This window comes from Terrapene carolina, unplaced genomic scaffold (assembly GCF_002925995.2).
Source record: "Terrapene carolina triunguis isolate 2854851 unplaced genomic scaffold, T_m_triunguis-2.0 Scaffold23, whole genome shotgun sequence".
Lineage (NCBI taxonomy): Eukaryota > Metazoa > Chordata > Testudines > Emydidae > Terrapene > Terrapene triunguis.
In genome coordinates, this window is record NW_020664374.1 from 20,481,828 (window position 1) to 20,505,614 (window position 23,787).

Consider the following 23,787-nt stretch of genomic DNA (forward strand, 5'->3'; position numbering starts at 1 on the left):
ATGGGGTCAAAATTAGCTGTTACCACTCAAGAAAGAGATTTTGGAGTCATTGTGGATAGTTCTCTGAAAACATACACTCAATCTGCAGCGGCAGTCAAAAAAGCGAACAGAATGTTTGTAATCAATAAGAAAGGGATAGATAATAAGACAGAAAATATCATATTGCCTCTATATAAATCCATGGTATGCCCACATCTTGAATACTGTGTGCAGATGTGGTCACCCCATCTCAAAAAAGATATATTGGAATTGGAAAAGGTTCAGAAAAGGGCAACAAAAATGATTAAGGGCATGGAACAGCTTCCGTATGAGGAGAGATTAAGACTTTTCAGCTTGGAAAAGAGACGACTAAAGGGGGATATGATAGAGGTCTATAAAATCATGACTGGTGTGGAGAAAGTAAATAAGGAAGTGTTATTTACTCCTTCTCATAACACAAGATCTTGAGAATATTGTGAAGGCCAAAACTATAACAGGGTTAAAAAAAGAACTAGATAAATTCATGGAGGATAGGTCCATCAATGGCTATTTGCCATGATGGGCAGGGATGGTGTCCCTAGCCTCTGTTTCCCAGAAGCTGGGAATGAGTGACAGAGAATGGATCACTTGATGATTACCTGTTCATTCCCTCTGGGGCACCTGGCATTGGTGTTGGAAGACCAGGATACTGGGCTAGATGGACCTTTGGTCTGACCCAGTGTGGCTGTTCTTATGTTCATAATAAGAGTATAGAAGTAGGAATATACTGCAGAGCACCTGCCCAGGATAGTTTCGGTGATTTTGAAATGCTCAGGGAGATGAGAGAGGCTAGAAAAACAGAAAACCCAGTAGTAATGGATGATTTAAACTATCCCCATACTGTCTGGGAACATGCCATCTCAGGACAGGATGCAGAGATAAAATTTCTAGACACTATTAATGACTGCTTCTTGGAGCAGCTAGTCCTGGAACCCACAAGGGGAGAGGCAGTTCTTGATTTAGTCCTAAGTGGAGCACAGGATATGGTCTGTGAGGTGAATATAGCGGAAACATTTGGTAATAGCATCCACAATGTAACTAAATTTAGCATGCTGGGGGAGAGGGGGAGAATACTAAAGTAACCCATCACAGTGGCATTTCACTTCCAAAAGAGGAACTACACAAAAATGAGAGAGGTAGTTAAGTGGAAATTTAAAAAGAACAGCCACAAGAGTGAAATGCCTGCAAGGTGCATGGAAGCTTTTTTTAAAAACACCATAATAGAGGCTTAAACTAAATGCATACTCCAAATAAAAAAACAGCAAGAGGAAGAAAAAAAAAAGTCACCATGATTAAGCAACAGAGTAAAAGAGGTGGTTAGAGGCAAAAAGAAATCCTTTAAAATTGGAAGTCAAATCCTACTGAGGAAAATAGAAAGGAGTATAATCTCTGACAAGTAAAGTGTAAAGTATAATTAGGCAGGCTAAAAAGAATTTGAAGAGCAACTAGCAAAAGACAAGAACACTAACAGCAAAACAATTAAGTACATCAGAAGCAGGAAGCCTGCCAAACAATCATTGTCACCACTGGATGATCGAGGTGCTAATGGACCACTCAAGGAAGACCCAGGCCATTCTGGAGAAGCTAAATAAAATCTTTGCATTCGTCTTTTCTGCAGTGGATGTGAGGGAGGTTCCCATACCTGAGCCATTCTTGTTAGGTGACAAATCTGAGGAGCTATCCCAGACTGACGTGTCAGTAGAGAAGGTTTTGGAATAAATTGATAAATTAAACAGTAATAAGTCACCAGTACCAGATAGTTTTCACCCAAGAGTTCTGAAGGAACTCAAATATGAAATTGCAGAACTAGTAAGTGTGGTATGTAACCTATAACTTAAATCTGCCTCTGCACCAGATGATTGGAGGATAGCTAATGTAATGTGAATTTTTAAAAAGCCTCCAGAGGCAATTCTGGCAATTACCGGTCAGCAAGCCTAATTTCAGTACCAGACAAATTGGTTGAAACTATAATAAAAAACAGAATTATCAGACACATCCGTGAACACAACATGTTGGGGAAGAGTCAATTTGGCTTATGTAAAGGGAAATCATGCTTCACCAATCTATTAGAATTCTTAGCGAGTGTCAACAAGGATGATCCAGTGGGTATAGTATACTTGGACTTTCAGAAAGCCTTTGACAAGGTCCCTCACCAAAGGCTCTTAAGCAAACTAAGCAGTCATGAGATAAGAGGAAAGGTCCGCTCATGGATCAGTAACTGGTTTAAAAGATAGGAAACAAGGGGTAGCAATAAATGGTCAGTTTTCAGAATGGAGAGTTAAATAGCAGGATTCCCCAAGCATCTGTACTGGGACCAGTGCTGTTTAACATATTCATAAATGATCTGGAAAAGGGGTAAACAGTGAGGTGGCTAAATTTGCAGATGATACAAAATTACTCAGACTGTGAAGCATTACAAAGAGGTCTCTCAAAATTTGGGTGACTGGGCAATAAAATGGCAGATGAAATTTAGTGTTGATAAATGCAAAGTAATGTACATTGGAAAACATAATTGCAACTATACATAAAAAAATGATGGGGTCTAAATGAGCTGTTACCACTCAAGGAAGAAATCTTGGTGTCATCACGGATAGTTCTCTAAAAACATATATTGAATAGGCATCAGCAGTCAAAAAAGGTAACAATCTTAGGAGCCATGTAGAAAGGGATAGAATATAAGACAGAAAACATCACAATGCTGCTATCTAAATCCATGGTACGCCCACACCTTGAATACTGCATGCAATTCTAGTCATCTCATCTTAAAAAAAAAAAAAAAGGAATTGGAAAAAGGAAAAGAGAAGGACAATAAAAATAATTAGGGGTATGGAACAACTTCCATATAAGGAGAGATTAAAAAGACTAGGACTGTTCATCTTACAAAAAAAATGGTGGGGGAGGGGGATATGATAGAATTCTATAAAATCATGAATGGTGTGGAGAAAGTGAATAAGGAAGGGTTATTTGCATCTTCACATAATACAAGAATTAGGGGTCACTCAAAGAAATTATTAGACACCAGGTTTAAGGGCCAAAAGTATAACTGGAATCAAAAAAGAATTAGATACATTCATGGCAGATGGGTTCCTCAATGGCTATTAGCCCAAATGATCAGGGATGCAACCCTATGCTCGGAATGTCCCTAAACCTCTGACTGCCAGAAGCTGGGAGTGGACGACAGGGGATGGATCACTTGATAATTGCCCTATTCTGGTCATTCCCTCTGAAGCATCTGGTACTGGCCACTGGACCATTGGTCTGACCTGGTATAGCCATTCTTATGTTTTTATGTGTGAGTTCTGTGGATTGGGATTTAGGATGCTGTTTCTTGACAGCATTTTAAAAACTATGGGTCAGACCTTCGCATGGTATAATTTGGCGTAGCTTCACTGATTTACACCAGCTGAAGATCGGTCACCTAATGAAACCATCCTTGAAGTGCAATCTATTGATGGCGAATGTGGTGGTGGGGAAAGGAAACCCCCTCTAAAAGAAGGAAATAATACATATTTTTTACTTTGAGTCTTGCGTAGGTCACAGGGAAAGTAGCAGATACGGTGTGCTTAGAAACTTACTTAATGTCAGTTGCCTAAATTGCTATGGCTGGTACTAGAACTTGGTTATATTCGGTGCATTCAAAATTGTGAATATTGAGGATTACTGCAGACAGGGCAGCAGTGTGATTTGCCAGAGAAAATATTGATGTGCATCCATTATGAAATTAGTTATCATTAACATGAAACATTTCTGTGCAAATGAATGGAAGAATAGAACTACTTTATCCACGAATGAGTCCTCTTAAGAATATACTTTTTGTCTTAATCTCATCTTCTGAAACCATTTCCTAGACAGAAATCCTTTCCCCTGCCTTTATCACTAGTTAGATCTCAAAATTACATTTGTCAATAATGGTGAACATTAAACTTAATCAGCCCTGTGCTACTGAGAGAAGATTCCATTTAGGAATGGAAGATCATATGTACTAAAGTTAAGATTTATTGGCAACATCTTCTTGTTCATAGGAGTAAAATTACTTATCCTTTTTATCATTGGCCTTTATAAGCTACAGTTGCATTCATATATATATATATAGCTGTTTCTTTCCCATCTTTGGCCTGAACTAAACGACAGAATCAAAAGTCCATAACTGGTCAATAAAATGAGGATGTAAAAGGATGTCTCCAATAGCCCACACAGGTCACTTTGAAGGTTCTTATTGCTTTTTTAAGGTGTAGTTGAACAGTTCACTTAGAACCTTGTGGGAAAACTATGTTAATGCTAAATGATCCCCCTCCCACAAAATGACAAAAACAGAGAAACCATGGGTAGGGGCCTCAAGAGATGAACACCTCAGTGAGGAGAGGATCCATTTGCAGAGATATCCCATGCACACATTTCTCTCTGGACTTCCTTCCCCTGGGAACAAGGCCATGGAAACTGTAACCAAACTTGATGGATTCCCAGGGCGCTGTGGGAGGCCAGGCATCTGGTTGGAGGGGCTGTGTTCATGCATGGGCTTTCTGTCTGGTGCTGCCATTGGAGCTATGTCAGTCACTAGGAACTCCTTAAGGCCGCATCTGGCACCAGGACTCCTGAGAGGAGGTTCTGGGGAAAACATAACACACCTCAAAGCTGTGTTACCTTTTATGGGGAGTCTTTGAAGGGGCCTGATGGGGATGATGATTCCCTTTTGCCTTTGCTTATTCAGTTTTCTCCTGGTCCATCCAGCCTCCATCCCTTCCTCACACAGGTACCTCAAACCCATGTAGGAGGGAGGAGGATGACACTGTGATGTTACCTGATTTCCCTTTCTGTGGAGAAGTAGGCCTGTGCACAAAACTGCCCCTGCCTCCCCCTCCATGTGAAATTAAGGGGTTTACAGTCTGTGTTGTGGATCTGAATTTTTATTTATTTAATTAATTAATTAATTTTAGTGGCTGCTTATAAGAGTTTAAAAAGGTGCACACCCATTCAAAGGAATTGGTGTTTAAAGATGTCCATTATGGAATAACAAGTTTTAAACTGGTGTCACATTCATGACAATGCCAGTGGTTTTACTGCTTCCTTTAAGATATCAGTCTGAGATCTGGGTGTGATGTTTACTACCGTACAATAGTATTCTGACATCCTAAATTATAGAGGAATGAGAGCAATTGGCTAACTAGGACCACAATGATCTATTTGAGAGAACATAGAGAAAAATAAGGGTAATTACTGCTTTGTTTTATGGACTCCGATTAAATTGGACTAACAAAATAATTGTATACATGCTTTATTAGTGATAATCTTCAGTGTCATAAGCAGAATTTGCCTTTCTGATGCCCCAGTAGATAGTGCAGGGCGATACAGAAATCGCTATTTGAAAAGCACAGATGGGATTGCTGGGACCAATATCGTCATTTATGTGAGACTCTCAAACTCCAAGGAATTGTGCAGAATTGCTTTCCCTCACTTTAGCAGTATAGTATTGATAAACATTGCAATCACTTGGGCATAGTTTGTTTTTCAGTCAGCAAAATCTCATAGCAAATGTTAGTAACAAGAGAAGTGTTGTTGTAGCTGTGTTGGTCTGAGGAGAGGAGAGACGAAAAGATGGGCAAAGTAATATCATTTATTGGACCAACTTCTGTTGGTGGAAGAGACAAGCTTTGGAGCTTCACAGTGCTCTTCTTCAAGTCTGGAAAAGGTATCCAGAGTGTCACAGCTAAATTACAAGTTGGGACAGACTGCTAAGCATAAGGAGTATCATACGGAGTATCATCAAACAATTATAACCCATGCTTGATGGGGACCACATTCTGAAAGAAATCTTTCCCAAACCCCCTCTTCTGGCCTTCAAACTATCCCCCCTCCCCTCAACTCACCAAGCTTATCATCAGAAGCAAGCTCCACACACACCAGGACACACCAATTCAAAGCAGCACCAGACCCTACCAAAACAAGAGATGCAAAACCTGCAGATGCATCTCCACTGTTACAATAATCAATACCCTCTACAACATACCTTTCAAGATCCATGTGTCCTGCATGTGCCTATCACAACATGTGGTGTACCTCAAGCAGTGCATCAAATGCTCCAACTACAGCTATGTGGGTGGAACCAAGCAATCATGCTCTCAAATGAACTGAAACAAAAAAAAGGATGAAAGACAAAAATATCCTATCAGTCATAAGAACGGCCATACTGGGTCAAACCAAAGGGCCATTTAGCCCAGTATCCTGTCTTCCAATACTAATGCCAGGTGCCCCAGAGGGAATGAACAGAACAGGTAATCATCAAGTGATCCTGTCCCTGTTTCTCATTCCCAGCTTTTGGCAAACAGAGGCTAGGGACACCATCCCTGCCCATCATGGCAAATAGCCATGAACTTATTTCGTTCTTTTTTAAACCCTGTTATAGTCTTGGCCTTCACAACATCCTCTGGCAAAGAGTTCCATAGGTTGACTGTGAAGAAATACTTCCTTTTGTTTGTTTTAAACCTGCTGTCTATTAATTTCATTTGGTGACCCCTAGTTCTTGTGTTATGAGGAGTAAATAACACTTCCTTATTTACTTTCTTCACACCAGTCATGATTTTATGGACCTCAATCATATCCCCCCTTAGTCATCTCTTTTCCAAGCTGAAAAGTCCCAGTATTATTAATCTGTCCTCATACGGAAGCCGTTCCATACCCTTAATAATTTTTGTTGCCCTTTTCTGAACCTTTTCCAATTTCAGTATATCTTTTTTTTTTTTGAGATGGGGTGACCACATCTGCACACAGTATTCAAGATGTGGGTGTACCATGGATTTATATGGAGGCAATATGATATTTTCTGTCTTATTATCTAGCCCTATGGGCAGATACTTTTCAAAATGTGATAGCTTCATATCTGACCTCTTAGTCCTTGTCCTCAGAGGAAACCTGTACATCACTTTCAAAAGACGAGCCTGGAAACTTAAATTCATAACTCCTGCTAGACACTAAAAATCATGGTCTCAACAGAGACTGGTTTTATGGTTCATTCCAACAATTTGTAACCTACTTACCCCTTTTTGTCTTGAGACTGCAGAGGTGTTAATTGCCCACTTCATTTTAAGTGGTTTCTTGCAACATGTGTTTACCCCTTATGCTTAACAATCTGTTCCACCTTGTATTTAGCTGTGTCATTCTGTGGCATTCTGGTTGCCTGCAGAAGAGCTCTGTAAAGCTCCAACGCTTGTCTCTTCCATCAACAGAAGTTGGTCCAATAAAAGATTGGACCATCTTGTATCTCTCAGTAATTACATAAATAATTACTGAAACAAAGCTAGTCATCTTATTGTTTTGTATTTATGAAGATGAAGTGTGAGGAGCACACACTGTACACTTATAAAACAGCATAATTTAAACACTGTAGATTAACCTGCTTGGCAATGCTGCTTCAATGCGAAGGAAGGATGATACACTTCTTAAACTTTGTTTTGGCATTTAAAGACCCTGGGAGAGGTGGCAGGGTCTGAAAAATATATATTGTCAATGGAGCTAGTAGCAATGCCTGTGGTTAAGGATGCCCAACACTTCCCATTATAAAAGCCTGTTTTCAGTTGTTTATATGTTTATAACTTTGCTAATATCTAATCGTTTGCGCTGAAATTTTCAATGCCGGCTGTTTGCCTCAGGCTTTTTTTGTTTTTGCTTTTTGCTTCAGCTAAAATGGTTCAGCCATTTCTGAGAATGAAGCTTGGGAAAAATATTGTTTGCCTACGTTAAAACACACGCACACAAATTTTGCAACCGTTTCATCAAACACCTCCTTGCTTTGCAGCAGACTTGAAATTTGGCAAGGTGATTGCCTTGGTGCCTGGCCAAGTTTTAAATCTCTGAAAATTTCAGTTTGCACAAGCTCAGTAGAGACTTGTTCAGTTTGGCGGCTAAATTCTCCACCAGATAATCTGTTTGTATTGAGCATGCTCCATCTCCAGCAAGCAACATTCTCCAGCCTAGTGTTGCAGGGGCTGACCAGGACTTTTCTGCAATTGCTTCTCCTGGCTGATTGGGTGCTCAGGGCACAGGAACTGAGAGAGGCAGACTGTCTTTTCTGTGCTCTCAATTATCCCTGTCTATCACCCATTCAGTGAGGTTGAAAAGGAGGAGGCAGCTACACTGGAATGCAGAAAGGTGAGAAATGTGATGTGGGGGACAAGGGAAGAGAGGGTTCCATAAGCTAGAACAGGTGGGGGACAGGAGCTGGGGAGTGAATCGGAGCAGAGTGGGCAGGAGCTGGTGGTGAGGTATGGTGGGGGTTTGGATAGAAGTAGAGGGGGAGTGAGGCTAGGGACACAGGGGCAGAAGGGTCTATAATCACTAGAGCACATACTCTCCTCCAGAACCTGGAAATGAACTCAGAAATCCTGAGTCTTCACATTCCTCTGCTGTCAGCAAATAACTGAATCCCAGTAGCAAAGTATGTATCTCATCTCTCCTCTGTTGTCTGCTCCACATAGAGGATAACAGCCTGCTACAGCTACCATTTACTCTGTTACTTCAAATGGTAGAGGTTTGTGCATCGAAATATTCAAACCTTGCTGATGTACCATGTGGTGTCAATATTCCACATGATGGAATGTTTTTATTTGTCTTCTTTTGACATAATTTTTTAAAGAACATTATTAGGGCTGCAAAGTCAAGCACTTTGAAGTTGGAAAATGCCAGAATTAAGGTTTCATGAAACCTTAATTTGCCCCGCCCCCCCCGTGCATTTGCATCATTATACAGTCTTTAATTATACAATCACACAGAATGTTTTTTTTTACCAGACATTGCCTCATTCAGAGAATGGGTAAAATAATAATTCAGAGGAAAGAAAATGTATAACTTCATCCTTGTAAATTTTATTCATATCGAGAAATGTCAGGCATAATCAAGAAGTTACATTCCTAAATATGTAATTTATTAAAGATGTAGTGCAGTTATCTTGTAGAGTTTAGCATTTATATTTTCAAAAGGCTGTCTTGATGATTTAAACTAAAAGCATTTTTAAAAGATCCATAATTATCCTTGTCTTTAAAAATATTTTAGGTGTAATGACAAATATTTTCCAGAGGAAAAAAAAAATCTTCTACTTCTGTTATTCACTCAGCTGCTGCTGCTTAGGGTTGTCAACTTTCTAATCATACAAAACCAAACACCCCTGCCCTGTTACCTGCCATGAGGCCCCGCCCCTTCCCTGAGACCCCACTCCCTGCTCACTCCATTCTCCCTCCCTTCGTTGCTTGCTCTCCCCCACCCTCACTCACTTTCACCAGGCTGCGGCAGGAGATGGGGTGCAGGAAGGGGTGAGGGCACTGGAGTGGGGCCAGAAATGAGGGGTTTATGGTGTGGGAGGGGGGCTCGGGGCAGGGAGTTGGGGTATGGGAGGGAATATGGGGTGTGGGCTCTGCACATGGTACATCAGCAAGGTGTGGAAGGAGGTTCTGACCTGCGGGAGGGGGTTCAGGGTTGGGCGGGGGGTTGGGATGTGGGCTTTGGCTGGGCGCTGCTTACCTCCCAGGTGGAGGGGCCGTGGTTCCTGGCCAATGGGAGCTGTGGAGCTGGCGCTTGGGGCAGGGGCAGCAGCAGCGCGGGGAGCCCCCATGGCTGCCCCTGCGCCTAGGAGCTGGACATGCCAGCCGCTTCTGGGGGTTGCAGGGAGCCTGCCTTAGCCACACTACGCCACTGACTGAACTTTTAGCGGCCCAGTCAACAGTGCTCACCGGAGCCGCCAGGGTGCCTTTTTGAGCAGGTGTTCCAGTTGAAAACTGGATGCCCGGCAACCCTACTGCTCCTGCTGCCTCCCCCAGGTGGGAGGCAGCAGCTCAATAAATCACCATCATTAGGGTTCTATATATTCCTGTCTTTGTTCTGTTCCTATTTTTTCCTTTGCCTCAAGCAGAAATATTTGCAGTAATATCTACTCCTGTGTTCTGTAGAGTAGTCCTGTTCTTTGTGGTTTGGGTAATGCTTATTTTTCACCTAAACCAAATAATTTCTCAGGCATTTCTCATTTTTTGTCCTCTAGGGGAAATGGTATCCCTTTTTTAACATCTTCTATAAGGGGTAAAAATTTCTACAGGCCAGAATCACTTGTATCGCTTAGTGGGTGGAACACACAAGGGGACTGTCTGTCAGTTGTCTATACTAGAGAGTTCAAGTGAATCTACATAGCAGCAAAGCCATTCTGGTCAATGAAAATGTATACTTCCTCCACATGGATTGCAGCAGCTTTCTGTGGTGAAAAGGGAGAAATAATGGTTGAGGGAAATATGTAAGGTGGCCATATGGTCCTTCCTCTACCATGTATGTTTTTAAAAGACATGCAGTGACCTTGATCTCAGATGTGCGCAAAGACATCAGCGCAGTAGTGCCAGTGTAAGAAACTATGATCCACCCGTCTATTTTAAAGGTCTGTGAAACGGCTATTGGAACTGAGGCTTGAATCCCAGCGGCTTTAAACTGTGTGCTGACAGAGCAGCTACGGTCAGGGCCGGCTTTAGGAAGTGCGGGGCCCGATTCGAACAGTTTCGACGGGGCCCCGGCAGGGATGACATAAAAAAAAAAAACCACGTGAAAAAACCACATGGGGCTTGTACTCACCGGGCCGCGCTCCTAGTCTTTGGCGGCGGGTCCTTCACTCCCTCCGGGTCTTCGGCGGCACTGAAGGCCTCGCCGCCAAAGACTCGGAGCGAGTGAAGGACCCGCCGCCAAAGTGCCGCCAAAGACCTGGAGCGCCGCCGGGTGAGTAAAAATTAAAAAGGCGCCTCTAGCCAGGGAAGGGATTCTCTGCCACTTGCCCCCCACTCTGGGTGGCCCTGCCACTGGGCCCGATTCGGGGGAATTGGTGGAATTGGCCTAAAGCCGGCCCTGGCTACAGTAGGGTTAACACTATATCTGTGCACCAGTTCGGAACATCCAGCCTTTCTTCTTATCTATGCTGCGGTGTGAAGTGCTTTAGCCTATTAGCAAATGTTCAAAAAAACAAACCTAAGAAAAACTAGTTTTGTTTTAATAGTTAAGCAACTTTGTTCAAGGTAATCCAAAGTGTTTTCATTCAGCTTTCCCCTCCTCATGGCATCAAATGGCTAGGGCCCTACCAAATTCAAGGTCCATTTTCATCAGTTTTGTGGTCATAGGATTTTAAAAATCATTCATTTCATGATTTCAGCTATCTAAATATGAAATTTCACAGTGCTGTAATTGTAGGGCTCCTGACCTAAAAAGGAGTTGTCATAAGGTTATTGTACGGGGGGGGGGGGTTGCGGTATTGCTACTCTTACTTCTCCGCTGCTGCTGGTGGCGGTGCTGCTTTCAGAGCCAAGCAGCTGTGCGACTGCTGGCTAGGAGCCCAGCTCTGAAGTAAGTGCAGAAGTAAGGGTGACGATACCATACCTTCAGTCAGTCACCACTCTCTGGCCACCCAGCTCTGAAGGCAACAGCGCAGAAGTAAGGGTGGCATGGTATGGTATGGTCTGGTCACCCTTACTTCTGTGCTGCTGCTGGCGGAATGCCGCTTTCAGAGCTGGGTGCCTAGCCAACAGCTGCCACTCTCCAGCCACTGCTCTTCAGTCACCCAGCTCTGAAGGCAGCGCAGAAGTAAGGGTGGCAAAACCACAGCTCCCCTAAAATAACCTTGCAACCTCCCTAGAACTCCCTTTTGGGTAAGGATCCTCTGTAGAGGAGCAGACTCACCCAGCAGCACCTCCTGCTGGTTATCCTGGGAATTGCTCAATCCAGCCCAGAGCGCCCCCTGCAGGCCAGTGGTCCACCTGTCCTCCAGCCCCCCTGCCCTTTTATCTGGAGGTGCTGCCCCCTGGCAGTACACCCCTCAGTACTAGGGTCTCCCCTCCCCACAGAACCCCCACCCACTATCCCTACCTCACCTCAGTATAAGGCTACTGCCAGTCATTGTCTAGCCCCACACCCTGGGGCAGACTGCAGTATCAGCCTACTCATCACTGGCAAGGTTGGGTTTGGACCTGCTACCTTGGCCTACCCCTGGGCTGCCCTCTGCAACCCCCAGTACCTTTTAGCCCAATACTAAGCCACAGCCTGGGGCTTTCCAGGCTAGAGCTCCCCAGCTCCTCTACCTTTCCCTAACCCTGCTCCACTCAAGTACCCTGTCTCTAGCTTCTTGCAGCCAAGCCTTTCTCTCTCTGAAGGCAGTAAAAGACTGCTGAACTCCTGGCTCCCAGCCTTTTTATACAGGCCAGCTGGGCCTGATTGGGGCGTGGCCCAGCTGCAGCTACTTTGCCAATCAGCCTAGTAGCTGCTTCCCCCTGCAACAGCCTTCTCCCAGGGCTGTTTTAAGCCCTTCAGGGCAGGAGCGGGTGTCCACCCCGTTACACCCCCAATTTGAGAAATGCTAGTCTCCCCCATGAAATCTGTATAGTATGTGGTTAAAGCATACAAAAGACCAGATTTCACAGTGGGAGACCAGATTTCATAGTTTGTGACACGTTTTTCATGGTCATGAAATTGGTAGGGTCCTACAAATGGCACAGAGCATTTGCAGGCAGAATGAGTAGGCTGCCCCCCCCAAAAATATAGAAATGATTGATGGTGATTGGTGGTGCTGCTTGTCAATTTGTGAAGGAGCTGCAATTCATCACTCACAAACTGTCACATGAAGATTAGCAGGTAAAATTTCTATTAATGGACCCCACAAGCTTTAGCTCAAACACCTGCTGCTAAGCTTCACAGCTTTCTGTTATAGTTTAGTTTCCCCAGGTTTTTGTTCTCTGACTAAAGACTCCTTTAGAGCCATTACTGCAGTGTTGTGGTATGATTAGGGTAACTCCTGTTGCAATGGAGTTCAGTCATTCATGTCTTTCAAAAAAGAGATTTCTGAACTCGTTTAATCTCTGGTAATTCTTCAGTGGTTGGTTTTTATTTTGGATTGTGGAACCATAATATTTTCCATAACATGCAATTACGTCTTTTTAGATTGCTTGAAAATGAATGCATTGTTTTGCTTAGAAAACCACATTGATGGTGATGCATTTCCAAATTTAAATTATGATCAGACTTGGGAATTATTATTTGGGCAAGTTTTTCCAAGCTTAACATGTACAGTTTTTCTTTTTAATATAGCCCAGTGATGGGGGAAAGAGGGTTGTTAGTTTGGCAACTGTTTTAAAGGTATTTTTTACTTAAGGGGGTTTTAATAAACACAGCTGTGCAAAATGATATTCTGGCAGAAATTTGGTATATCTATATTCACATTCCTTGCTATAACTGTATTCTATTTTGCATAGAGACTTCATTGAAATAGACTCACTACTAATATAAAATAGTTCTAAAATTTATTGATTTCAGGCACTAGCTTGTGCTCATTATTATTATTATTATTATTATTATTTTTAAATGAGAGCAGGTGATGGCTCTAGAAGAGCAACAGGTTTTGTTGTTTTTACATCCTTATTTCCCCTCCCCCACCACTGCCAATGAGGGAAGACATCCAAAAGAGAGTCAGACAATCTTTAAATAGTCATAATGTGCAACTTTAACTTATGGCCCTAAGCTTTCATAGTAATTACTTTTCTAAGTATATTTTTTCATATAAATCTGTATGGCAATTTACTTTATCATTCACATGTAGCAAGAGTGTATTAAGAATAGTATTCTAAGCCTGTATGCCTTGATGTAAAAGTGAAGAATTGAGCAAAATTGCATATTATTATTATTATTAGTTTAATTATTTGCATTATAGTAGAATTCAAGGCCTAAACCTTGGTTGGCGTGCCATTATGCTAGGCAATGTACAAGCACATAACTGCCTTAAAGAGTTTACAGCCTAAATAGACAAGACAGGCAGAGAGGGTTGTAGGGGGGAAGAGAGATGAAGTGACTTGTCCAGATCGTCTCAGCAGGTCAGTGGCAGAACCAGAACTAAAGTATACAGACTCTCAGTCTGGTGCCCTATCAACTAGACCACACTGCTGAAATCACATAATTGCTCACCTCCCTCCCCCCACAACAACATACAAGTAATTTGCATTTTTTAAGTTTAGCTATAAAGATCTGGTAGCTAGTTTAAACAAAAACCTCAAGAGCAAAGATACTTTTGTTTATGGTTGCATCTTCATCTTTTTGTTGTTGTTACTCTTAGATTTGTTCATTTGTTTCCTGCATTGTTTGTGGTGAATTGAACCAGACATTTGGGAGAGATGGTGTTTGGTTCTTCAACCTTTTCCTTATGTGTCTTAGCTAGAGCTGAGTGAGATTTTGGTTTGTGGGGCTGAACCAAAACATTCAGGAAAAAAAAATGGTTTGGTTTGAACTGAAACTGAATTTTTTTCAGTTTTTCTAGCTGAAACTAAATAACCAAAACACTTTTGTCTCAGGTCAAACAAAACAATTTGAGCAGAAATTAAACCTTTTCAGTGTTTTTTTTTTTTTTTTTTTTTTCCTTTTGGGCATTTTCAGGCGTTTCACCATTTTATTAAAATTCAATTAAATTTGAAACAAAATGGCATTTTGATATGAAATATTTCAGTTCAAAATAGTCAAAACAGACAGTTTTGACTTTTTAAAATAAATTTCCTGGCCAAATCTATTTGCTGAATTGGACCTGAATTTGTGAATAATTTTGATGCATTCATCAGCAAACTTATATTTACCGAAAAATAATAGTCCTAGTTCTACTATTATGCTCATCGTATCCCTCCAACTACTGGGCAGACCAAATCCATTTTTATTGTATCTGTTGTCCATGGTGATAACTTGTGTCTTTAATTAATTTAGTGGTTTTGCTGAGGTGATTAATTACTGTCAGTTCTTTCACTGCATTATAAAGCATGCATTGCTTTTTCCATGTTAATTTTAATGTCGGCTTAGAAAGTTTTTCTACTTATACTCTAAATCTGTCTATCGTATAATTGGTATAGAATCTTTAAATAGTGGAGAAAAATGATTGCCTTCAGTATACTGTGTATTTAATCAATAATTAAGTCTCTTTCTAAGGGCTTGTGTATGACTAGGAAGAAAAGTCAGCAACTGTACAATTAAGTATTAAAGCTTCTGTGGTCAGAAAATATGTGGTAGGTCAATAGATAAGCTTGTCTTGAAGCCTCTGGTTCTCAGGGTTTTAATGTGTCTGTGGTTTATTTTTATTTACCTTAAATAAACCTTTATTTACCTTAAATCCCCCTACATTATTCAAATAGTCTTAAAGTGTAGCTCTGCTGTGAAAAGTAAATGTTTAGTTGCTGAGTGACTGCAAGTAAAAAGAGACTCTGGCCAGGATGATGGGAGACACGCACAAGCTCTTAGGTTGCTCCCCTCTGGCGCATTGTAACACCTCTCCAGGAGTAGAGACTGTGTGACCACCCAAATATGTGGGATAGAGGGGGCAGCCAGTGGTGAAAGGGCCCACGGTATTTCTATGGGGAATTCTTGCAGGAGGCAGATTCTTCCATGTGGATCTCAGCCCCAATGGAGTTGTTTGCTTTCTATTCTACCACTCCATCAACAATACCTAATAGAAAACTGTCCTGCTAATAAGCAGCAGCAAGTGTGAACTCCCCTTTCTATTATCACCTGAATGACTTGTTAAGACCCATTCATTTTACTGAAGTTATGCTCTGAAGTGATCCCTAGGAGCAAATTATATACATCCTAACCATCTCCTCTCTTATTCACAGGATGGCTAAAAATACTCCTGGAGGAAGTCTGTGCCAAAAATTAAAAATTCTACACACAGTATTTTAAAATTCTGCCTATTTTATTTGTTAAACTAACACTACATAATCACACCAGTTTCAGTTATTTTGGTAATTTGTTTCAAAATACCTGTCAGCAAATATGTCTGTAACAATACAGACACACAAAAATTCTCCCAGGGGTAGAGAATTAAAGAAACCCTTACGATAATCCAGTTTCTGTTTCTCTGCCTCCTCCTCTCCAGAGCCCAGCCAAGGGGCCAGACCCCCACGCCCCCTCCCCCTGAGTCCAGCCATGGGGCACCCCTCAGTCCAGACACTTGCACTCCCTCCCCCCAGAGCCCCGCTGCATCCCCCGAGCCGAGATACTCACAGCACCTCCTCCCCCAGAGCCCATCCGTACCTTCCCCAGCCCAGACACTTGCATCCCTTCCCCCCAGAACCCAGCTGCGGGCCATCCCCAGACCAGACACTCACTCTCTACCCCTCAGAGCCCAGCCACAGCCCTGACACTCACATGCACCCCTGTTCCCTTAGAACCCAGCTGTGCCCCCACAATGCAGACGCCTACCCCACCTACTCCCAGAGCCCAGCCACGGGGTGCCTCCCCAGGCCAGACATTTGCACCCCCTACCCTCCCAGAGCCCAGGGATCCAGAGGGAGAAACAGCCTGATGCTGGGTCCTGGGCTTGTATGAAGTTTCTGGCATGCTGCCTCCTTCCTCCAGGGCTTGCCAGGAACTGCGGCTGCTGGGAACCCTCCAGCTTCCACTCCCTATCACCCCCCAGCAGTGTCTTCTGTTTGTGAGCTGGGCTCTGCTGGGTCCAGCATTCCCCTAGTGGTAGCCAGCAGCTATGCAGCCCATTTCTGTGGAGGGGAAGGAAATTCTGCGCAGTGGTGCAGAATTCCCCGAGGAGTAATATAATTTGTAATATACTTCAGACACAAGGGTAGGAGATGAAGATGTTTGGTAACTGGTTCTTCATCATTATTTTTGTCAAAAGTTGGGTTTTTGAGGAAGTAGCAGAAAATGTTGAAAGCCTGTGCGGTCGCATGGGTGTGATGTGGGTTAAAAAGTCAAAAATGGGTGAGAGTTTAAAAATTGGATGGTAAGAGGCCACAAATCCCAGTGATTGACTCTGGTGACATTCTAAAGAATAGGAGCTCTCAAACATACTTGTAGCTATTTCCATTGCTTTACAATGACTCTACAGACATTAGAGGTTTCGGTGTGAGTTTTGAGGTTATTATGGTGCTACTTGTGGTGTTGTGTGAGTGGTTGTGTTGATTTGCACGTGGGTTGTTTTGTGCAGGGAGAGTTGTGGGGAATGATGGGTATATGCTGAAGTGAGGGACTGTGTGTGTTTGAGGTTATTGTGTATACTGGTTTTGTTGTGTAGGTGGTTGTGTTGTGCTGGGGGAGTTTTGTGTGTGCTGCATGACTGTGGCAGTTGGGCACACAGGTGTGGTAGCTGGGCCAAGTAATGCACCATCAGTGCAGTCTCTGTCATGCAGCTATTGAACTGTTGTATGCAAATTAGCTGTAGGGTAAGGGTGGTGATTGGTTGAGTTACCTCTGATATCTCAATAGTCTAGGACTCTTGGCAAGGCATGGGTACATTCCTTAATATAGCTGTGTACCACAGGGGTGAAATTTGTGAAGTCAAAATAGCTGAGAACTGAAAAATTGATTGGTAAGAGACTTTGAAAACCCAGTGATGATCCAGCCTGGTGGTGTTCTGAACAAAAAGAGCTCTTGACCATGTTGTAGCTGCTTCCAGTGCTTCACATTGAGTCAACAGGCATTTTTGGCTTCAGAGTGACATTCCTGGATTTGGTTGTAATAGGTACAGTTAATAATATGAATTATATATGAGAATTATTTCATTTTATGATGCATTTTTCAGAAATATTTCCATAAAATGGAACGATTACCAAATTTTTGTAATCAATTAATATTGCTGTATAATTCAGTGCATATCTACTGCATATTGGAGGAGTCCATAATTTCAGTCTAAGGGGTTGCACAATACAAGGGACTACAGTACAGAATTTGGCTTTAAAATTGGAATGTAGTTAACAATTCGGTTGAGATATGAGCCAGAATTGTACAGTATTGTGCTCAGTGTTCCATAGTTCTGCTGTATTGCTAATGAAAGTAAAAAGGAGTAAAAAGTCATTCTTTTCACTAAAGTCAGCAAATGTGATTTGGAATGCACCAGGTCGGATTTGGATATTGAGTAGTATCTTGCTACAGAAGTGGTCCCACTGAAAACTAACGGGACTAATCGTAAAGTAAGGTATTGTTCAGGGTGAGTAAGGGTATTGGAATCTGTCCCATAGGCATCAGATCTCTTGAGTAGTAATACACTGCTTTTATATAGCCACTTTTCTGAGCAGAAGCACATTTAAAAAAAAAAAAGTCCAATGGTAGCTCTGATTGGTTTTTAAGCACACACATTTTATACTTTAAAACAGTTAAAAGATTAATTACAATTTTGCTTTTTTTCCATTTCTATTCTGTATCCTGTAGAAACAGAACATGCCAGGAACAACAACAACAAAAATACATTCATGAGTAGGCATGTTCCTACCTTAATTATCGGGAATGGCTAAGTTTCGAAGCATAAGAGCATTATTACTGTTTCTCAGTTCTACATTATGGCAAAAAGTACTAACTTTCTTTTAATTTTATTTCTTTTAAATGCAGAACTATGGTTTGGAAACAGAAAATCTAAAAACCCTTTCTCACAAGCTAAATGCATCTGCCAAAAATCTGCAGAACTTTATAACTGGGAGGAGGAGGAGTGGTCACTATGATGGCAGGACCAGCCGAAAATTACCAAATGACTTCCTGACCTCTGTGGTGGATCTGATTGGAGCAGCTAAAAGTCTGCTGGCTTGGTTGGACAGGTAAAATCTCCCAAATGTTTCACAGGTAACCAGTTCATGCACACACCCAAAACAAACCTTTTAAAATAATTTTATACTGATTTTTAAGTGTAAGCTAAAACCACCAGTTGACTTTAAAGAATAGAAATTTAAATTGATCTTTAAAAAGATGAAGCTTTAGCATGCAGTTTGGACTGCACTCGGGATCATATTTTTAAAAATACTGTAACAATGGGCTTATTTGCAATTGAATATTACGGCTAAAATGGATAAGGCAAATTGATGAATTTTTGTATTGGTGCAGGGACAAACTTTTAAATGAACTGTTTAATTCAAACAAGTTCTTTTGATGTTTATTGCGCTGGTAAAATTTTTGTACCAATGTTAATACCTAGTTCCACAGTATCTGTGTTGCAGTTATGGAATGTCTTTACATGCAGTTATGGAATTATTTACATGCAGTTATGGAATGTCTTTGAAGCTCTAGACACAAATAGAACTTTTCTGATCAGCTGCCTTTGATGTTCCGCTTATAGGATCTGATCAAACTCAGATTACACGATGGAAAGACTCCCATTGAAATCAATGGGAGCTGGATCATGCCCTTACTTTTCAATACCTTGCAAATATTCAGGACCAGGACTGACCTTCTTACTACATTTCTTTGTTCCAATTTTATTTATCGTGGCACTGAGACTCTCCAGGTAGTAAAGATGATTATTGTAATTTCTCAGGTGGTTAAAATTATTCTGCTTTTAAGCGTATGCCTTTATAAAAACACCTCACAAGTCATTTTATAGTCAACCATAAATAGGCTGCTTGTCTTGTCTTGATTTGAATATGCAGTTGGTAAAGGGCAATTCATATTCGTGTATCACCAACTGAAGCTGTGATGCACTGTAGATTAAGCAAAAAAAAAAAAAATAAAAAAAAATGTGGGGGTGTGTGTGGGGGGGGGGGGAGATTCTGAAAATCCAGACAGATACTTTTTTTTCTTTTTGTCAGGAAAATTACCTTTGTCCCCTAAAAGAAACTCTCTGGACAGAAGTGGTTTGTTTTAAGTGAGGTATGTACCTGTCCAGCTTTTAAGAATGTATTCTTCAAAGTCCTGCTTTTGCTGTAGGAACTGTAACTGCCATTGACTGCTTGTCTTGAAGTTTGAAAAGATTGGGCTAAAATTGGAAAACAAATAATAGAAAAGAGACATCTTGCAGTTTAAGGAGTAATTTGTTGGTTATGGTGTAAATAATATAGATATTGTGTTTTCCTTTAAGTTTGGCAATAGCATTACAACCAGAATTAAAAAAAAAAGGATGCCTAATGTTAGACTTCTAAGACCATATTTAGGCACCAGGAGGGGTGATGTTTTAGTGGACCGAGTCCTGAACAGGACGCGGGAGACCTGGATTCTAATCCTGGCTCTGCTATTAACCTGCTGGGTGACTTTGGGTGAGTCATTGTGCCTCAGCTACCCTATAAAATATAAATGATACTTACCTGTTTTGTAAAGCACTTTGAGCTCTCCTGATGAAAAACCCTAGGTAAGAGCTGGGTATTATTATTATTATTATTTATTTATTATATAATAAATATAACCTGGTTTACCGAAAGGCAGAGCACCTGGAAGCTCCCAGTGACCTGGCAGTTCTGCATTTTTTGAAAAGCCAGTTGTTTACTTAAATGCCTAAATATAGACTTTGGAACCCAATGTAGACACCTATTTTAAAAAGCAAGAAAAGTCCTTTAAGAACCATTTTGTTTAATATATCTTTTGAAATATTTTCTGATTTCTGATATCTGCACTTACGAAAGCACATCAATAGTTAAGTCTCTACTGAGAATAACCTCATTGAAGGCACCTTTATTTTTAAAAGTTACACTTCAAACTTACCTAGTTTTAGCTTGTTTTAACTTGCCTTTTTAAAATACTTTAGCTCTTCTTTGTTGAGGGTTAATCATAAATACTTTAAGGCCTAGCACTCTTAATCTTAAAAGATGCCAATAACATAAGGCTACAGTTTCCTGCTTACCTGCTGCAGCACATTACAACTTGTACTATAATTACACATGCTGTTGCACCACTTCTGCCACAAAAAATGTGTGTGACACTTAAAATGTTTGAGTCCAAAAGACTGTTGGATGTTATGAAATGTAGGGGTTTTTAATTGAAAATGTTTTAAAATAAATTAACTTTTTTATTATTTCTAAAATATAATTGCCCTAGCTATTGTAAATTGTCCTTGTAGTGCTATCACAGGCGCCTACTTTCCTATGTGCCGGGGGGTGCTCGACCCCCGGCTTAGCCCCAGGCCCCGCCCCCACTCTGCTCCTTCCCCCAAGTCCCCACTCCCACCACACCTCTTCCCACCCCATTCCTCCCCCTCCCCTGAGCGCACCACGTCCTCGCTCCTCTCCCTCCCCCCGAGCCTTCTGCACGCCACGAAACAGCTGATCGCAGCATGCGGGAGGTGCTGATCGTTGGGGCCCACCGGCGGGCGGGAGGCGCTGGGGGAGGGAAGGGGACTGATCGGGGGTCTGATGGTGAGTGCTCAGCTCCCACCATTTTTTTCCCCAGGGGTGCTCCAACCCCGGAGCACCCACAGAGTCATCGCCTATGATTGTGCTATTGATTTTAGTTTATAATGTAGATGTACTAGACTTACTAATGGCAAGAGACTCTTAGAAGGTGATGAGGTCAGCTGACAATTGATTTCTCTGCCTCTATAAACATAAACTCTAGATGAAAACACACATGCCCTTATGCTTTTTCTTGAGGAATAATCAGCTTCTGAAATCCAAATTCAACATAATAGTTGTTCCATTTGAGCACTAATGTGTGACATGATATCCAAGGTTATGCCAAGATTGCATACTTTAGGATTAGACACAAAGCCAAAGGCCCCCTGATAAGTGGCTGTGGCCCAGCAATCCATGCCCTGTCATTCTTTACTGAAATTATAAGAAGATTATTTATAAAGGCAGCTACATTATATCAGTCATAGATAATACTACAGGCAAACAAAAAATTAAGAGAGAGTGAATAAAATCATCTTAAAAATATAGTTCCCAATTTTACTTTCTGTTACTTGCCCTTTTGAGCTCATCTGGAGCTGTGGCTGCTCGGCACCTCTGACAATGGAATCTCAAGGCGTTTCAAATTTCAAGGCACTCAGAAATTAGGGCAGCCAAAATGAGAGGCTACTTTTGAAAATGTTGTCTTTAGTACCTGAATGGGGCTTTCTAGAAACAATATTTGAATTTTACTTAATTATACAGTAAATAGATATTTTGAACAGGTATGTAATTTAAACATTCTTGTGTACGTTTTTGTGACATTTTAAGATTTTCTTCTAGTATATAATATTTTTCATTCAGTAGGTCCATTTTTCCTCTTTCAGATGTCTCAAGGGGGCAGGTTAATGGCTATGTATTATTCCTCCTTAAGAGCATGAATGTCTGGAGATCCATAGGGTTCTGTCACTTCCTGTTAAAGGGCAACTGGGGGAGATAGAAAGATTTTTTTCTTTTACACAGATATGGTTTTGCTACTATTAGTCCTGACAGTCAAAGCTGAGCCCCAGACTTTGCTGTTTCAGAGATACTATGATGGTTGGAGCTACCTAAGATAAAATGATCTGCATTTTTCTGTTGATTAGTTCTAGCCGTATTTTTTGATAGGTTCTCTGAGTGGGAGTGTTTTTCTAGTGTTTCTTTATGGCCTTGAAGACCTGAAGACATTTTCTATATGATGCTTTTATAGCCAGTCTGGCTGAAGTGTCTGACTGCTTCTCAAGGCTAATCTTAGGGAAATCTGCATTTTATATCCAATCTTATTTTTCATGTAACTTCACTATTGTGCTTTCAGTGCCTCAGAGAGATGGGGGGACATTTGTGATTAAGTTGGCATAGACTTGGCCCATATAAAATGAAAGGGAGGCATCGAGGTGAAAGGGTGAGGGTTGTAGGCATGCCTCCCCCCTGACAATAATTTGCAGCCCTGTAGTGATTTGATATATTTCTGCCCTTGGATTCTCGGGTGGCAGCTATGGCTTATAGCACCTATTTCCATCTGTGACAAAGGAATTTATCAAAAGGAATAACATGGACATTAACACAGAGATACATGCCATTGTAACATCCAGACTGGATCACTGATACGCACATTTACCTGGGGCCACTCTGGAAAAAGCAACTAGTGGCTCCAGCTGGGTCTAAATGCACCAGCTTGCTTTTTGGGTGGAGAGCACATAAAACTTGAGCTCCATCTCTGCACTAGCAGTTTGTTCATTTCTGAATGCAATTTCAACTTGTTGGTTACAGCCTATAAAGACCTAAATGAGCTGGGCCCAGATATCTGAGAGATTGCCCTTTTCCTATGGTCTGTTGAGACTTCTGATTTGTTGGGTTACTCTCACTGTTGGTTCCCAGGGTTAAACTGGCCATGGCTGGTATCAGGCCATTCTTTGTGGAGGGTCCATTCCTCTAGAATTTGCTTCTTCCAGTGACTGATCAGAACCAGAGATCAATGAGCATCAGGGCATAATTTAAAATTTATATTTTTGCCAAGTTTTTAAAGTCTTTTGGTTTAACTTAAGGGATTGGGATTTTTTTGTAGAAGGCTTCCAAACCTCCATTTACAGATGGGTCAGTCTGGCTGTTTTAGGTGCCTACATGGGAATCTGATCCAGGCGCCCTGAAAAGTATCAGGGCTCAGGACATTAAGGTGGTTGTGGTTTGCTTACAAGAACACTTTGACTTCCCTCTTTCTCACCAAGCCATAGAATTCTCCTCTACTTCTAGAAGGGTGTTGTCCTAATGTTTTATAGTCATGTTTTTGTACTCTTTTCCCTGATCCTCTGATCTTTTGCCTGTTAGAGCTTTGTTTTCTTAAAAAAACATCTTTGGGTACATTTAGATGCCAACTGGCATGGAATACAGGCCTTGGCAACCAAACAGCTGCCTTGAATCGCTGCCTTCTATTGGCTTATATCAAGACCATGGGTCAAATAATACTGCCCCATATGTATGGACGTATTTTTGTTTAAGGAAATATGTTCAGGTATTACAGAATTATTATGTTGTGGCCATTTGGGTATCCCATACAATTACTGTTAAAACCTATCTCAGAGTTACTGTGAGCCATTGTTTCTGCAGTCACAGGAACTTATTTTATCTTGAGATTATTAATATATAGCACTATTATAAATTCTTCTTATCT

At 41.4% G+C, this 23,787-nt stretch overlaps 1 protein-coding gene across 2 annotated transcripts in view; it reads left to right on the forward strand.

The window, feature by feature from the left end:
• Window positions 1-23,787, forward strand: part of LOC113406244 (connector enhancer of kinase suppressor of ras 2-like) — a 357,746-nt gene that overhangs the window by 55,045 nt on the left and 278,914 nt on the right. For both annotated transcript variants that reach the window (XM_026649850.2, XM_026649851.2), the window contains exon 3: window positions 18,388-18,590. In XM_026649850.2, coding sequence (XP_026505635.1) covers window positions 18,388-18,590 — 203 coding nt within the window. The remainder of the gene's footprint in view (window positions 1-18,387; window positions 18,591-23,787) is intronic.